The sequence below is a fragment of the Notechis scutatus genome, chromosome 6, assembly GCF_049901735.1.
Source record: "Notechis scutatus isolate UNSWTSFEM ecotype Mainland chromosome 6, rNotScu1.2, whole genome shotgun sequence".
NCBI lineage: Eukaryota > Metazoa > Chordata > Lepidosauria > Squamata > Elapidae > Notechis > Notechis scutatus.
The window spans coordinates 81,589,206-81,606,730 of record NC_142014.1 but is presented as its reverse complement, the minus strand read 5'-3'; the positions used below and the strand labels follow the sequence as shown (position 1 = coordinate 81,606,730).

Here is a 17,525-nt window from a genome sequence, read left to right as displayed (position 1 = left end):
GGAAGGAAGGAAGGAAGGAAGGAAGGAAGGAAGGAAGGAAAGGAGGGAGGGAGGGATGGAGGGGAGATGAAAGGAGGGAGGAAGGAGAGAGAGAAAGAAGGAAGGGAGGAAGGAAAAGGAAGAAGATATGGAGGCGGGAGGGAAAAAGGAAGGAAGGAGGAGATGGAGGGAGGGAGGGAGGGAAGGGGAGGGAAGGAAAGAAGGAAGGAAGGAAAGGGAGATGAAAGGAGGGAAGGAGGGACAAAGGAAGGAAGGGAGGGAGGGAAGATGAAAGAAGGAAGGGAGGAAGGAAAAGAAAAGGGAGGAAGATATGGAGGCAGGGAGGGAAGAAGGAAGGAAGGAGAGATGGAGGGAGGGAGGGAGGGAGGAGGGAGGGAAGGAAAGAAGGAAGGAAGGAAGGGAAAGAAAGAAGGAAGGAAGGAAAGGGAAATGAAAGGAGGGAAGGAGGGACAAAGAAAGGAAGGAAGGAAGAAGGAATTTTCCAGCCCCGAAAAAGAGAAAAAGAGAGGGATGGAAAGTTATGGTTGGATTAGCAATTATTCGGGATTAGAGAGTGATTGACAAGGGGAGGCAGAAAAATAGAGGAGGGGCCATTTCAGGAGCACACGGCGGGCAAAGCAGCCCAAAGGAGCCGGTCCCGACCAGACCCCTCCCACCCCCAAGGGGTCCCCCACAAAGATGGGGCGGGGTCTGCGTCCCACCCAATTGCTGGGCACCAGGCCAGGGTTGGAGGGGCGCGTCTCAGCTCAGGCGATGCAGGGCATGGAGTCACACAAGCAGGCAACAGCGCAACGCAAGCATCCCGCCAAGGAATCCCGCCCCGCTGGCTGCATTGTACCCCCCCTAAACGGGCAGCGAGGGCGAATCATGCCAAAATGTATTTGACCAACATTTCCCTTGCTAAGTGCTAATAGGTTTAGCCTATGGAATTCTGGGAGTCCGTAAGCCTCAATGTTGCTAAGCTTGGAGATTCCTGGTTTATCCTATGGAATTCTGGGAGTTGAAGTCCATCAGTCTCAATGTTGCTAAGTTTGGAGATTCCTGGTTTATCCTATGGAATTCTGGGAGTTGAAGTCCATCAGTCTCAGTGTTGCTAAGCTTGGAGATTCCTGGTTTATCCTATGGAATTCTGGGAGTTGAAGTCCATTCCTGGTTTAACCTATGGAATTCTGGGAGTCCGTAAGTCTCAATGTTGCTAAGTTTGGAGATTCCTGGTTTATCCTATGGAATTCTGGGAGTTGAAGTCCATTCCTGGTTTAACCTATGGAATTCTGGGAGTCCATAAGTCTCAATGTTGCTAAGTTTGGAGATTCCTGGTTTATCCTCAGTGCTGGGATTCAAATCATTTAACAACCGGTTCTCTGTCCTAATGAGTTCTTCAAACAACCAGTTCACCAACCGGCTCAGAAAGTTAATAACCAGTTCTCTTGAACCGGTGCGAACCGGCTGAATCCCATCACTGTTTATCCTATGGAATTCTGGGAATTGAAGTCTTGGTTTAACCTATGGAATTCTGGGAGTTGAAGTCCGTAAGTCTCAGTGCTGCTAAGCTTGGAGATTCCTGGTTTATCCTATGGAATTCTGGGAGTTGAAGTCCATTCCTGGTTTAACCTATGGAATTCTGGGAGTTGAAGTCCATTCCTGGTTTAACCTATGGAATTCTGGGAGTTGAAGTCCGTAAGTCTCAGTGTTGCTAAGCTTGGAGATTCCTGGTTTATCCTATGGAATTCTGGGAGTTGAAGTCCATTCCTGGTTTAACCTATGGAATTCTGGGAGTTGAAGTCCGTAAGTCTCAGTGTTGCTAAGCTTGGAGATTCCTGGTTTAGCCTATGGAATTCTGGGAGTTGAAGTCCATCAGTCTCAGTGTTGCTAAGCTTGGAGATTCCTGGTTTAGCCTATGGAATTCTGGGAGTTGAAGTCCATCAGTCTCAGTATTGCTAAGCTTGGAGATTCCTGGTTTATCCTATGGAATTCTGGGAGTTGAAGTCCACCCATCTTAGAGTGAGGATGCCTGGATCGTGCAAACATTTCCCAACATCTTTAAGCTCTGCCGGGGTTGCTTAAGCATCCATTTTAAAAACAACGGGCAACATTTGCATCTAACCCCAGTTCACCATCCTGGCTAGGAAGCATTCAGAAGGAAACCAGGATGACCATGCCATGTTCACCCATGCCAAAGACGCTCAAATGCAGATGATAAGCCGAGTGGGCGTTTTTACTAACTTGGTTTATGCGGCTTGGGCAGAGTGGGGGGTGGCATTTTCTTGGCATCGGCAGGTGGGGTACAGACGGACTGAGGGATGATCTGAATGGGGGAGACACCAGGTGGGGGAGCAGGAGGAGGCGCTGCAGGGGCCGGAGGGAAGAGAGAAGGGTTAGTAAAGGGGAGAGGGGGTGAGTAGACCCCAGGGGAGGCAAGGAAGCCCAGGGGTTTGTGGCCGGAAGCTAGTTTGGGGAGGAGAGAACGGAGACCCCCTCAAAAGCAGAAGGGCTCAGCTAGAAGGGGAGGCACTGGTCTTGTGGCCTCAGTTTGCCCCTCTGTGAAATGGGAACGTTGAACTCCCTAAAGCAGGGGTCTCCAACCTTGGCCACTTTAAGACCTGTGGACTTCAACTCCCAGGAGTAAAAGTCTACAAGTCTTAAAGCTGCCAAGGTTGGAGACCCCTGCCCTAAAGGGTGCATCGAACAGCATGCCCCCAAATTTCCAGGTTTGTGGACCGGCGGGTGGGGAGGGAGAAGGAAGGATTACGCACGAGCGATGGATGAGTGCTTGCGCGCACACAGCTCCATTTGCACGAGAGGGGTGGGCGCGCGGGCCCACCGCTTGCACAAATGAAGCTGTGAGCATGCACGCACTTGCTCGCTGCTCGCACAAGTGGAGTTATGCACGTTTACGCTCACCCGTTGCTTCTACACGGCCCGTAAGTGGGATGCGGCCTGGGAATTGGGGACACCTGTCATAACGTCCTTCCAGCTCATTCCAAGCTCAGGGTTGCCTCTGAGCAGGGGTGGGATTCAGCCAGTTCAGACCAGTTCAAGCGAACCAGTTGTTCCGGCGATTCGTTGGCCCCTCCCACCCACCCCTACCCTAGTCCAGGGGTCGCCAATCTTTTGGACCTCATGGACCACCAAACTCATAATTTTAAATCCTGCAGATCAGAGACCCTGAGAAAATCCCCCAAAAAAAGTCTGCAGGAAAATCCCCCCTCCCCGTTTTCCTACCAATTGATTGTTCTTTATTTGGGATCGCAGGATACCGTCTCCAGCTCCGTTCTCAGGAGGGAGAGAGAGAAAGAGAGGGAGAGACTTTTGGCTTTATGCAAGGAAAGCAGCAGAAGCAGCAGAAGTCTTTCTTTCTCTCCCTCCAAACTCCACCAGAAGCGAGTCTTTGCAGCCTTTTGGAGCAGGAGGCCTTGCAGGGTCCCAAAGACTCATTTCTGGCGGAGTTTGGGGGAGAGAAAGAAAGACTTCTGCTGCTTTCCTTGCATGCAGCCAAAAGCAGAAGAAAGAAGCGGAGAAAAAGCAGCCCGGTGGCCAGGCCAGGTGCATGGGGCACATGGGGCAAGTTCCTCCCCTCCGCCCTTTTCCCCCTCCCCTCACTACCTCGTGTTGTTCGCAATGCAAGCGACACAAGCCTTGTGTTCCCACCGGCCATGTGGGCGGTGCTGCCTTGTGTTCCCGCGCAGCCTGGCTTAATTGCTTTGGGGGGGGCGTTTCTCTGTGGACCACCAACATTTTCTCATGGACCAGCAGTGGTCCCCGGCTTACTGGTTGGCAATCCCTGTTCTACTCTGTCCTATATTTCCATGTTTTACGGCCCAGCTGATCCTCCCAGCACAGTGGATGGCCAGGCCTCAGCTGTTTTACTCACCCAGGTTGCAGCAGAAGGTAAGTATTAGAGCTGAAAATGGGTGGTTTGCAAACATTAAGAGCACGTGCTCAGATCACACACACCGAACCGGTTGTTACACCAGTTCAATCCCATCGCTGCCTCTGAGCATGTTTAGAGTGATTTTCCTCCCCCGGGGTGTGAGTTGCTGCAGGCTTATTTTACAAAAAACGTTTTGCTCCGTGGCCCTCTTACATGAGAAATGAAGTTGACACCCAGACAAAAACAGACACAAATGGAGATTTTTTTCTCACTGGGCTTCCAAAGAAGAACGGTGATCTGGCTCGCATACAGGTAGTCCTCGACTTACGCCTGCAAGGGAGCCTGCCCATCGTGAAGCAGATCTGGCTTCCCTCTTGGCCCATCAGAAAGGTCGCAAAAGGGGAACTGCGCGACCGTCGTAAATACAAGCCAGCATCCGAATTTGGATCGCAGGGACGCTGCAACCGTTGTAAGCATGAAAAATGGCCTTGAGTCTCTCTTTTTTTTCTAGTGCCGTTTAGTGACTTTGAATGGTCGCTAAGTGAACTGTTGTAAGCCGAGGACTACCTGTAATTTGGGGGCGGGGGGAGGGAAACATGGTAAGCAATAAAACAGACATGAAAAACAGCTGCATTGAAAGTACGCCGAGCCGTTTCCGGGAGTTAGGTTGGAAATCTAGGAAAAATATTTGTGCAGGGTGGGGTCGTAGGAGGCAGGAAGCACCGATGTGTCAACGGTTCCTGTTTTTCCCTGCAGGAAAGCAGGGGATGATGGGCCGCTCCCAGGTCGATCCCCGGGCCCCAAGACTGGGCGGAAAGGCAGCAAAGCAGAGGCAAAATGGCTCGGACCGCAAAGACCAACTCTTGAGGCTGGGGATGAAGGTTACTGAAGTCCAGTATGCGGACGCAACGGACAGGGATTGGAAGAGGATGATTTGAGTCCTCCTCAACATTTACAACCAGCTTACTTAGTGACTGTTCAAAGTTACAACAGCGCTGGAAGAAAAGTGACTGACAACCGTTTTTTTACACTTACAACCGTTTTTTCACACTTACGACTGTTGCAGCATTCCCTGTAGTGACATGATCAAAATTCAGAGGCTTGGCGACTGGCTCGTATTTATGACGGTTCCCATGTGCCCAGGGTCTCCTGATCCCCTTTTGTGACCTTCTGATGAGCAAACTCCACGGGGAAGCAAACTCCCCGTGTTTCTAATTGAACCACTGCAGGGATTTACTGAACAATGACAACGAGGAAGATCGTAACCTGGGGCGAAATTCACTTCAATGTCTCAGTTAGCAACAGAAATGTGGGGTTTCAGTTGTGGTCGTAAGGCGAGGACGACCAGTACTCCTGCACAAGTTCCCTTTCCAGGGGTTGAGAGCAAACACTCGGCCCTTTTTAAAAATCCTCTGAATCGGTGTTGATCGTTCGACAACTTGAAAGTCGGTGGACTTCAACTCCCAGAATTCCCCAGCCAGCTTCCCCACACTTCAACCCTGAACCACAAGTACAGGATAGTCCTCGAGTTCCGACTACAATCGAGCCCAAAGTTGGCCGTGGCTAAGCAGGGCAAATTGGCTAAGTGAGTTTCGCCCCATTTTATACACCTTCTCTTGCCACAGTCATTAAGTAAATCAATGCAATTGGTGAAGTCAGTAACACAGTTGTTAAGTGAACCCCTGCAATGGTGGAAGTCAGTAACGTGGTCGTTAAGTGAACTGCTGCAATGGTGAAGTCAGTAACGCGGTCGTTGAGTGAATCTGGATTCCCCATGGACTTTGCTGGTCAGAAGGTTGCAAAATCATGTGACCTCAGGACCATCGTAAATACGAACCCGTTGCCGACCGTCAGAACTGTGATCAGGTGGCCACGGGGATGGTGCAACGGCTGTAGGTGTGAACAACGGTCATAAGTCACAGTTTTTTCAGTGCCGTTGCAACTTTGGTCGCTACATGAACCGTTGTAAGTTGAGGACTGTGCTGCCTGTGCTGCCTTATATCAGTGGGACAGGTCTCCGTCATGCTAAGGAATCTCCCTCCTTCTCCAGCATGGAAACGGGGGAGGTGGGTGCTTAGCTTTGAAAGAAGAGCACCCCTTAAAACAGAGGTACACAATCCCGATGCGCGGCCCGTTCAGACCCGGGCTGCAGAAGCCGCAGGCAAGCACATGTGTGTAGTTCCACTTCAGTGACGGTGTTGTATCGGTTCGGCATGGTTTGTTCGAACCGGTAGCCCCGAGGATCAGCCGTTGGGCCCTCGGCTGTATTCTGACCTTTATTTTCTGGTTCTGAAGCTCAGCTGCGTGGCACAGAGGATTGCCGCGCATCAGCTGTCGAAGTCACAGGGGAGAGTGCAGGATTGCAGGAGAAAGTCAGTAGCAAACCCTGGGCGTGCACGCAAAGCGCGCCCACCTAGTTACGTCCACAGAACCGGTGGTAAAAAAAAAAAATTTGAATCCCACCACTGCTCCACTTGCATAAGCAGTGGGCAACTACACACCCGTGCGAAACTCCATTTGTGCGTGCCGTGGGCGTGCGCGCCTGTTGCTTGCCCAGACGGGACTCCACGCGCATCCTCTCTTGCTGCTCGCGCCGAACCATCTCCTTCCCCCCGCCTTCCTACCGTCTGCAAACCCAGAGACGTTGGAGACCGCTGTGTTCAGATAACGGTGCAATTTTGGGTCCATGCTCATGTCGCACCTTCTTCCCACCCCACCCCACCAAAAAGAGGGTCTCCCTCAAAACAACAACTCTGTGAGGGAGATTTGGCAGAGAGGCGTCAACCGGATCGCTTCGGCGGCCCGAGTCAGCCTCCTGTTTGAACGGGGGCGGAACCGAGAAGATCTGGAGATCTTCTCATGGCCACCTTGGATCTCCCGTACTTGGATAAGCTTGGTCAGTGGTCTCCATGGGACAAGGGGGGTAGGGGGAAACCTTCTGGTTTAGTGGTCAGGAGGTCATTAGAGATGGCAAAACAAGCATGGCGGGGGAGGGTCAGTGGGAAGAGAAGAGAGACAGAAGAGAGGAAGAGGGGACCCCAGAAAAGCTGGGGAGGGGAGGGGAAGGGTCTTACCTTCTGCCACATTGACCGTGAAGGGGCTTTTGGGGATCTGAGCCCCCGCAAAGGTCACATAGATGGTGTGAGGACCCTCCAGGATGGGCCGATAAGTGCAGCGGAAAATATTGTCTCCTTTGTCTTCCAAGACCACCTCCACGGTGTCCCGGCGTCCTTGGGGGTCCACGATCACCACCCCCACATCACCGGCCCCCGCTCCTGCAGACGGAAGATCCCTGTTAGCTATCTGAATTTTTTCTTTTTCTTTCTTTTAATGACTCTGTAATCCCTTTGCGGGGTGGAGTCTGAGCAACTGAATGGAGCTGAGCGTTTTACTGGCCGGATGCCCTTCCTTTTGCCAATGAGGAGTTTTGTTCGGCAGATATATTCTCATTGTGCTCGGAGAGAGAAAAATATCCGCCTCTATCTAGGATCGAACTCACAGCCTCCTGATTGCGAGGTGAGAGTTCCACCTCTAGGCCACCATACCACACATTAGCTGCCTGGATGGCTTAGGAGATGTCTTTTGACTCCCCCAAATATATACAGGTAATCTTCAACATACGACGATGAGAGAAACCAGAATTTCAACTGCTAAACAAGGAAGTCGTTAAGGAAGTCACATCTGATTTTGCGACCATTTTTGTCACGATCATTAAGCAAATCGCTGCAGTGGTTACAAGAATCCACTGGTCATTAAATGAGCCCAGCTTCCCTTCCTAAGTTTTCTTGTTGGAAGCTGGTTGGGGAGGTCCCAAAAGGCGATCATGTGACCCCCCCCCCCCCGGTTAGCACAACCCTCACAAATACACGCTGATGACCAACACGCCAAATTTTGTTCATGTAACCGTAGGGACACTGTGGTGGTCATAAGTTTGAGGATTGGTCATTAGTGGCTTCAAATGATCACAAAGTGTTGTAAGTTGAGGACTACCCTGTATTAGGTAAAGCAATGTGCCTTTCCTTGTTCGCCCTACCTGATTTAAGCCCCCCCCCCGCCATTACCTGCGGTGTAGATGTCGAAGTAAGTGGGTTTGTTGGCCACGTTTCCCACGGGCTCCAGGCCTGGTCCACGGGCAGTCACCTTGCTGGCGTCCCCGAGCGCCATGCCCACGTTGACTTCAAAGGGGCTCCGATCGATATTTTGGCCCGCAAAAAGGACAGTGACCTGGGTGGGAATTGGCAGAGGGAAAAATCAGGACAAATCAGACAACCCAGCAAAGAGCGAGAAACTGACTTGGACTGCCTCCCTGTTGCAAGATCAGAAGCAAGAAGGAAAAACCACATCAACTTATGATCGTCACGGAGCCTGCCCCTCGTGGGCATCAATTGCGACGGTTATAAATCAGGAGTAGTGGGTGACCAACCTGATTTTTATGACCTTTTTTTGCAGTGGCCGTTAAGCAAATGCTGTGGTCGTTAAGTGAACCAATGAGGCTGCTTTGACTGAAAACTGGAAATAAATACCACTTTTCGACAAAGCTGCCGTCAAAAGCAGTCACATGACATCTCGGGGGAGGAGTGTATATACCTTGTTTCCCCCAAAATAAGATCCAACTGGAAAATAAGCCCTAGCATGAAATTTTCAGGATGCTCGTAATATAAGCCCTACCCCAAAAATAAGCCCCAGTTAAGATTGTCAGCCAGATGGACGCATTTAGATCTGTATTTCCCTAAAAATAAGGCCTCCCAACTGGAAAATAAGCCCTAGCATGAAATTTTCAGGATGCTCGTAATATAAGCCCTACCCCCAAAAATAAACCCCAGTTAAGATTGTCAGACAGACGGATGCATTAAGTGCCATATTTCCCCCAAAATAAGACCCAACTGGAAAATAAGCCCTAACGTGTCTTTATATAAAAGTTAAGTATATATATATATAAAAGTAAGATGAAATCTTCAGATTGTAGTAACAGGGTTTGTTAAACGAATCTGGCTTCCTCGTTAACTCGGCTCGTCCGAAGGTCACAAAGGGGGTGACCCCAGGGACACACCGCAACCATCATAAGTACACGCCAGTTGCCGAGCCTCTGAATTTTAATCACGCAACCACAGGGACGCTGCAATGGTCATCAGAGTAAAAAAAAATGGTCCTAAGTTACTTTTTTCCAATGCCGTTGTAACTTTGAACGGTCACTAAACGAAGGTTGGGTAAGTCGAGGGGCTCCAATTCACAACAAATATTTTTATTGTATTCACAATAAATACTTTTATTGCGGTCTGCTTTTTTTTTTTAAGGGAGATATCCGTCTGCAGAGGTCACTCCCCCTCCATCCTTCGCCACCCCCCCGCCCGCCCGGGACAGGAGACGGTCATTTCACCTTGTGTAAACCGGCCACCTTGGGCACGTAGGAGACAGAATAAGTCCGATTCTTGTCGTTGTTGGCAACCACCTTGGCCTGGAGGGAAGGAAAGAAATGGGGAGAGGGCTTTACTCAGCCGTGCCAGCGGCTCGTGCCAACAGCTGCCGCCTGTCCCTCAGCCCAAAGCTCTGGATTTCTCCACGCTTTCGCCTAGATGCCTGCAGAGTCACAGCTCAGGCGGGTGCCAACCTCACCCCGCGGTGCCAGCTGAAGCAGCTGAAGTTCTCGAACCCGGGCTGGCAGGAAGGGAGGGGGGGTGGCCTCTTCCCTGGGCATTGCGGGGAAAGGGGGAAATCGGTCAGGCCCCTCGGGGCAGAGGGAGGAGAGGAGAAGGGAAGGACGGGAGTCTTTTGCGTGTTGGAACCATTCACCGGTGGAACGGCTCGCCACCAGACGTTGTGGGGACTCGAACACTGGAGGTTTTGAAGAAGAGAGTGGGCAGCCTTTTGTCTGGGATGGTGTAAGTCAGGGGTGTCCAACCTTGGCAACTTTAAGACTTGTGGACTTCAACTCCCAGAATTCCTCAGCCTTAAAGTTGCCAAGGTTGGACACCCCTGGTGTAAGTTTTCCTGCTTGAGCAAAGAGTTGGACTAGAAGCCAAGGGTGGGCGTCTACCGGTTCGCCCTGGTTCGGTCGAACCGGTAGCTAATTTGATCATTTTTAATTACTGGTACAGTGAACGAGTAAATCCCACCCCTGGCTGGCGCTGCCCACCTCCCAGGAGTCTCCACCTGGCCCATTTTGGATGCCAGGTAAGTACATGGAGGCTTGGAGAGGGTGAAAAATGGGCCTCCCAGGAGCTCCATAAGGCCAGAAATGGGCCCAATTTACATGTCCTGGGATCAGAGGTGGTATTCGGCAGGTTCTGTCTGGTTCTGGAGAACCGGTAGCGGAAACTTTGAGTAGTTCGGAGAACTGGCCAATCCCGCCTCCGACTGGCCCCACCAACCCCATATCTCTTCTCCGCCTCCCATTGAGTCCCAGCTGATCGGCTGGGTCTCCTTTGGTTGCCCTGCCCAGGAGAACGGAGCTGGAAAGCAGGTTAGATGGGGTGGGGAGGGAAGGGGGATTTTGCAGTATATCCTTTCCCCTGCCACGCCCAAGTCACGCCCACAGAACAACACGCCCATAGAACGCCACGCCCACAGCTGATCGGCTGGGTCTCCTTTGGTTGCCCTGCCCAGGAGAATGGAGCTGGAAAGCAGGTTAGATGGGGTGGGAGGGAATGGGATTTTGCAGTATATCCTTCTCCTGCCATGCCCACCAAGCCCACCAAGCCACACCCATAGAATGCCACACTCAAGCCACGCCCACAGCTGATTGCCTGGGTCTCCTTTGGTTGCCCTGCACAGGAGAACAGAGCTGGAAAGCAGGCTAGTGGGGTGGGGAGGGAAAGGGGATTTTGCAGTATATCCTTCCCCTGCCATGCCCACCAAGCCACGCCTACCAAGCCACACCCACCAAGCCACACCCATAGAATGCCACACTCAAGCCACGCCCACAGCTGATTGCCTGGGTCTCCTTTGGTTGCCCTGCCCAGGAGAACAGAGCTGGAAAGCAGGCTAGTGGGGTGGGGAGGGAAAGGGATTTTGCAGTATATCCTTCCCTTGCCATGCCCACCAAGCCACGCCCACCAAGCCACCAAGCCACCACTTCTGGTGGCAAATTGTTCCACTGGTTAATTGTTTTTGGGGGGCTACCAGGGGTCAGACTCCCTGGCTGGGCAGAGGCTAAAGGGCCTGTTGGGGAGGGGAGATGGGGGAATTGAGGCCGGCCCTGCTTGGGGCACACCCCAGGCACTGGGGAGGGGGTGGGTGACATACCTCCTCTGTGTGTCCCTCGGGGTCCTCAATGTACACCAGCACCTCTCCCAAGCCAGCCTCGACAGTCTCCACTGTGAAATGGGCTGGTTTCAGCACCGTGTTTCCGTGGGGTTCGATACCTGGCAAAAGGTGAGACAGGTAGGTGAAGGGCAGCCTGGGTTCCAGAAGAGGGGGAGATGGAGGGAGGGAGGGGAAGAGGAGGAGAAGGAAGGCGGGGAAGGGAGGGGAAAGGAGAATGTGCAGGAGGAGGGGAAGGAGGAATGGAGGAGGGGAAGGAATGAGAGCGGAAGAAGAAGGAAGGAAGGAAGCAAGAAAGAGGGAGGACGAAGAAGGGAAAGGAAGAGGAAGGAAGGGGAAGTAAGAAGAAAGGATGGGAAAGAGAAGCAAGAAGGAGAGGAAGAGGAGGAATGGAAGGAAAGGAGGGAAAAAGGAGGAGGGAGGGAGAGGAAGGAAGGAAGGAAGGAAGAAGAGAAGAGGAGGAGGGAGGGAGGAGAGAGAAGAGAAAGGAAGAAAGAGAGAGGAGGAAGAGAGGGAGGGGAGGTGGAAAGGGAGGCAGGGAGGGAAGGAGAGAGGGAGGGAAGGGAAGGAAGGAAGGAGAGAAAGAAGGAAGGAAGGAAGGAAGGAAGGAAGGAAGGAAGGAAGGAAGGAAGGAAGGAAGGAAGGAAGGAAGGAAGGAAGGAAGGAAGGAAGGAAGAAGGGAGGAGGAGAGAGGGAGGGAGGAGAGAGAAGAGAAAGGAAGAAAGAGGGAGGGGAGGTGGAAAGGGGGCAGGGAGGGAAGGAGAGAGGGAGGGAAGGAAGGAATGAGAGAGAGGAGGAAGGAAGGAAGGAAGGAAGGAAGGAAGGAAGGAAGGAAGGAAGGAAGGAAGGAAGGGGAGTTGGAGGGGAGGGGGAGGGAAGGGTATACTGGAATGTGAAACTTGGCTTGCTGCCTTGCTAAAATAGCAAGATCGGCTGAGCCGACAAAGCAAGGGAGGCAACTACCCTTCCCTCATTGTTTGACCCTTCTTGGCCTCTGGGACCCTTGCACCCCCTCCCCCTTTCTCTGCCTCCCCCACCCCTCCCGCGGGCTGCTTACCAGGCCCATAGGCCTTGGCCTTCTTGGGGTTGACCTGCTTGGAGTTCAGGGGGGCTCCGGGTTTGAGCTTCGCTTTGGGGAACTGGGAGAGGTAGGTCATGACCGAATGCTCGTCCACGTTGGGGTCCACAATCTCTTCGGGGGCAATCACCTGCAAAGAGAAGACGAGTCGGTTTCTCGGGGGGGGGAGGGGATTCGGTGGAGGGAGGGCACCCCGTTTTTCCCTCTCCCCCATGTTTCGCTGGGAGGGTGAACCTGTTGGATTTCCGCCTGCCCCTTGCCAACGCTCCCAAGAGCACCCACCTTCCCTCCCTGCTGGTTTTCCCAGGAGGTTCCAGGGGGCAGGATCTTCTGCCCCCTTTCCCCCCCAGCCACCCCACACAGAAACACCCCCGCCCCCACCCAGATCTCCAAGGGGTACCTGAGGGACCCCCAGCCAATCATCGGCCTGCTGCATGGCTTCGCGGGCATTCTCCACCGGCTGCCTCGGATCCCAGGTCTCCCAGTCTGGGCATAGACCTGGAAGGGAAAGAAAAGGGGAGGGGGGGGGTCAGAGGGGCAAGGGGCCACAGGCATCCGAAAGGCAGACACCCCCCCCCCCATTCCCACGTCATCTGGGAAGGATCCAAGTGTTCTGACCCAAACCTCATTCAAAACAAAACAAACACAAAGCATGTATCAAAGGAAACCTTTGTAATGTGTCTCTGTGAATTTTGTTCACTCACGGCAACGCGTCATGAAAGTTAATCGTCTCGGATAAGAACGGGCCTTGCCAAGGGGGTGCAAGGCTGCCAAGAACGCTAGACAAAGTTGCCAAGGAATATTTCAAACACAAAGAGCCTCCAAATACAAACCAAGATAGTCCAAACATCCACAAGGCTCGAGAGCAAAAACGTCTTTGCTTCCTGCAAAGATCTCCGGTTTCTCAGCTGGCTTTTACCTCTTAAGGGAGGGGCCATCACCTTGCAGCCTTATTCCCCAGTCGCCCACGCTGCTCTTTTCTGTGAGCAGCCCTGCGCACATGCGCGCAGGGCGCAGGCTCCTCGGGGGCCTCTTCCTCACTGTTGCCAGGAAGCGGCCAGCAAGAGACCCTGGCTTGAAGTTGGAGTGAGTGGGTGTATGAGAACCAACAGGGATTAGACTCTGGGTTCAGAATCCACCTGCAACCCTGGAAATTGGCTGACTCAGGAAGGCGGGTCCTTCTCTCTCAGGCCAGCCTACCCTATAGGGTCATTGTTCAGGAGAAACATGAGGGTGAGAGAAAATGAGAAAGTGAGACTGAAGAGCGAGAGAGAGGGCGGGGGGGAGGGAGGAGATAAAGAGAAAGAAAATGAGAAAGTGAGAGTGAAAAGAAAGGAAGGAAGAGGGAGGGAAGGAAGGAAGGAAAAAGGAAGGAAGGAAGGAAGGAGAGAAAGAGTGAGAAAGAAAGAGTGAAGAGTAAGAGAGAGAGAGAGAGAGAGAGAAAGAAAGTGAGAGTGAAGAGTAAGAGAGAGAGAGAGAGAGAAAGAAAGAGGGAGGGAGGGGAGGGGAGAAAGAGAAAGAAAATGAGAAAGTGAGAGTGAAAAGAAAGGAAGGAAGAGGGAGGGAAGGAAGGAAGGAAAAAAGGAAGGAAGGAAGGAGAGAAAGAGTGAGAAAGAAAGAGTGAAGAGTAAGAGAGAGAGAGAGAGAGAGAAAGAAAGTGAGAGTGAAGAGTAAGAGAGAGAGAGAGAGAGAAAAGAGGGGAGGGAGGGAGGGGAGAAAGAGAAAGAAATGAGAAAGCGAGAGTGAAGAGAAAGGAAGGAAGGAGGGAGGGAGAGAGGGGAAAAAGGAAGGAAGGAAGGAAAGAAAGAGTGAGAGAAAGAAAGTGAGAGTGAAGAGTAAGAGAGAGAGAGATAAACAGAAAGAAAGAAAGAGAGAAAGAGAGAAAGAGAGAGAGAGAGAGAGAGAGAGAGAGAGAGAGAGAAAGAAAGAAAGAAAGAAAGAAAGAAAGAAAGAAAGAAAGAAAGAAAGAAAGAAAGAAAGAAAGAAAGAAAGAAAGAAAGAAAGAAAGAAAAAAAGGAGGGAGGGCAGGAGGGAGGAAAAAGGAAGGAAGGAAGGAGAGAAAGAATGAGAAAGAAACTGAGAAAGTGAGAGTGAAGAATGAGGGGGAGGGAGGGAGGAGATAAAGAGAAAGAAAATGAGAAAGTGAGAGTGAAAAGAAAGGAAGGAAGGAAAGAGGGAGGGAGGAAGGAAGGAAGGAAGGAAGGAAGGAAGGAAGGAAGGAGAGCAAGAGTGAGAAAGAAAGTGAAGAGTAAGAGAGAGAGAGAGAAAGAAAGTGAGAGTGAAGAGTGAAGAGAGAGAAGAGAGAAAGAAAGAAAGAAGGGAGGGAGGGAGGAGAGAAAGAGAAAGAAAATGAGAAAGCGAGAGTGAAGAGAAAGGAAGGAGGGAGGGAGGGGAGAGAGGGAAAAAAGGAAGGAAGGAAGGAAAGAAAGAGTGAGAAAGAAAGTGAGAGTGAAGAGTAAGAGAGAGATAAACAGAAAGAGAGAGAGAGAGAGAGAGAGAAAGAAGAAAGAAAGAAAGAAAGAAAGAAAGAAAGAAAGAAAGAAAGAAAGAAAGAAAGAAAGAAAGAAAGAAAGAAAGAAAGAAAGAAAGAAAGAAAAAGAGAAAGGAGGGAGGAGGGAGGAAAAAGGAAGGAAGGAAGGAAGGAAGGAAGGAAGGAAGGAAGGAAGGAAGGAGAGAAAGAATGAGAAAGAAAGTGAGAAAGTGAGAGTGAAGAGTAAGAGAAAGCAAAAGAAAGAAAGGAGGGGGGAGGAAGGAAGGAAGAAAAAGAGGCAGGGAAGGAGGAAGGAAAGGAGGGAGGTGGGCACTTTCTGAACCCCCAAGGCCCCTCTGGGCTGGAAGGTGGAGAAAAGCTTCCAAACTACGGTAGCTCCATTTTAGCCAGGGTCTTGCTGCACACACCACACACACACACACACACACACACACACACACACACACACACCGATGCAGGGAGGCCTCTGAGCATGTCCAAATTTGGCCAGCTTTCCAAACTCGGTGGTGTGTGTGTGTGTGTCCCCGTGTGTGCAAATCCTCCAGGGATATAAATCTGCTTCCAGATTGTTTAGGTTCCAAAGGGCAGCCAAGCTGGCCACCCGTGCAGCCAGAGGCGAGAGGGAGGAAGGAGGGAGGGAGGGAGGGAGGAAGGAAGGAAGGAAGGAAGGAAGGAAGGAAGGAAGGAAGGAAGGAAGGAAGGAAGGAAGGAAAGGGCAGAAATACGTCCAGAGAGCGAACAAAAGGCAAGAGAAGGGCAAAATTCTTCTGCCTGCCGAGTCCAGGATGGACAGATGGACGGCCTCCTGCTAAGAAACCGGGGTTTGGGTCCAAACCTGGCAGATTTCAACCGAAGAGAATATTTCTGGCTCAGGGTTGAACTACTGGTGGTCCTTGGCGGTCTGTGAGCTGGGGGGTTTTCTTGCAGATGTTTTGTGACTCAACTAGGTAACACCATCACTACTAGAAGGGAGTGAGATTTGTAGAAAAGAGGAAGAGGAGGAGGAAGAAGAGGAGGAGGAGGAGGAGGAGGAGGAGGAGGAGGAGGAGGAGGAGGAGGAGGAGGAGAGGAGGAGGAGGAGGAAAAAGTGGAGGAGGAGGAACGGAAGGAGAAAAAGAGAAGGAGCATGAGAATGAGGAAGAGGAGGAAGAGGAAGAGAAGGAGGAGGAGCAGAAGGAGAAAAAGGAGGAGGAGGAGGAGGAGAAGCAGGAGAAGGAGCAGAAGGAAAAAAGAGAAGGAGCATGAGAAGGAAGAAGATGAGGAAGAGGAACCGAAGGAGGAGGAGCAGAAGGAGAAAAAGGAGGAGGAGGAGGAAGAGGAGGAGAAGCAAGAGAAGGAGCAGAAGGAAAAAGAGGAGGAGCAGAAGGAAAAAAGAGAGAGGAGCATGAGAAGGAGGAAGAAGAGGAGGAAGAGGAAGAGAAGGAGGAGGAGCCCGATGGAGAAAAAGGAGGAGGAGAAGGAGAAGGAAAAAGAGGGGAGGAGGAGCAGAAGGAGAAAAAGAGAAGGAGCATGAGAAGGAAGGAAGAGGAAGAGGAAGGAGGAGGAGCAGAAGGAGAAAAAGGAGGAGGAGGAGAAAAAGGAAGAGAGGGAGGAGCAGGAGAAGGAGGAAGAGGAGGAGGAGGAGCAGAAGGAGGAAAAGGGAGGAGGAAAAGGAGGAGGAAAAAGAAGAGGAGAAGGAGCAGGAGAAGGAGGAGGAGGAGAAGCAGGAGAAAGAGCAGAAGGAGGAAAAGAAGATGAGAAGGAGGAGGAGAAGGAGGAAAAGGAGAAGAAAGAGAAGGTGAAACAGAAAGAGGATGACAACAATTGTGGGGTTCCTGGTGTTCTGGGAGCTTGGTGGCTTTTGTAAGGACATCTCATGACCCAACTAGGGAACATCATCAGTGCTAGAAGGGACGGGGAGTTTGCAAAGAGGAGGAGGAGGAGTGTGGGATCCTCGGGGGTCTCTGAGCTGGGTGGTTTTCTTACAGGGCAGACAAGTTGCAAAGCTGCCTTAGCATCCCTGGAAAACCAGGAGAAAATGGCGACCGAGCCTGGAAATGAGCAAAAAAAATGAATTCAGGAGCACCTGCTGGGGGAGTAGAGGGTCAAAAAAGTCAAAATGGCCACCGGAAGTGTGCAATTAAAGCCCATCTCACAGTTTAAACTTCAGTGCTTCTCGCTCTCGGCACCTTTATGAGGGGGACTTCAACCCCAGACCCCAGCCAGCACAGCTGGCTGGGGAATTCTGGGAGGAAGTCCCCCTCCCCTCATAAAGCCGTCCAGAGTGAGAAATTCTGATTTAAATCATCTCAGCAGCGGCGACCAGCAGACCCTGAAGTCAGCAAATTCCAGAGCGGGATATGTAAATCCTTGCCTGGATGTGTGGAGAAAAAAAATAATATCCCCTTTTTTGATCTCCTTTGTTTCTAACGTCACCGGAGAAGCATCCAGTCCCTTCCAGAACGTTCCATGCCAAGGGGATTTTATAAGCCTTCCTATCGATTGGCTTTCCTGTCAAGCTAAGGAAAGGCTGACACCCCTTATTTAACCTTTGGGGGTTGGTTGTCTGTTTGTTTGTTTGCTTGTTTGTTTATAAAATGTACAGGGACATCTCTGGGCAGCTTACAACGTAGGTGGTCCTCGACTTAGGACCATTCGCTTAGTGACCATTTGAAGTTACAATGGCACTGAAAAAAAGGGACCCATGACGGCTTTGGACGGATGATAAGGAAGGAAGGAAAGAAGGAAGGAAGGAAGGAAGAAGGAAGGAAGGAAGGAAGGAAGGAAGGAAGGGAGGGAGGGAGGAGAAGGGATGGATGGATAGACGGATGATAAGGAAGGAAGGA

The 17,525-nt window shown here is 51.4% G+C and overlaps 1 protein-coding gene across 1 annotated transcript in view; it reads right to left on the bottom strand.

Annotated features, from left to right (window-relative positions):
• FLNC (filamin C) overlaps window positions 1–17,525 on the bottom strand; it is a 115,122-nt gene that overhangs the window by 66,269 nt on the left and 31,328 nt on the right. The window contains 6 exon segments of the mRNA XM_087968995.1: window positions 6,946–7,146; window positions 7,933–8,095; window positions 9,249–9,326; window positions 11,114–11,232; window positions 12,189–12,339; window positions 12,610–12,711. Of these exon segments, the coding sequence (XP_087825121.1) occupies window positions 6,946–7,146; window positions 7,933–8,095; window positions 9,249–9,326; window positions 11,114–11,232; window positions 12,189–12,339; window positions 12,610–12,711 (814 nt within the window).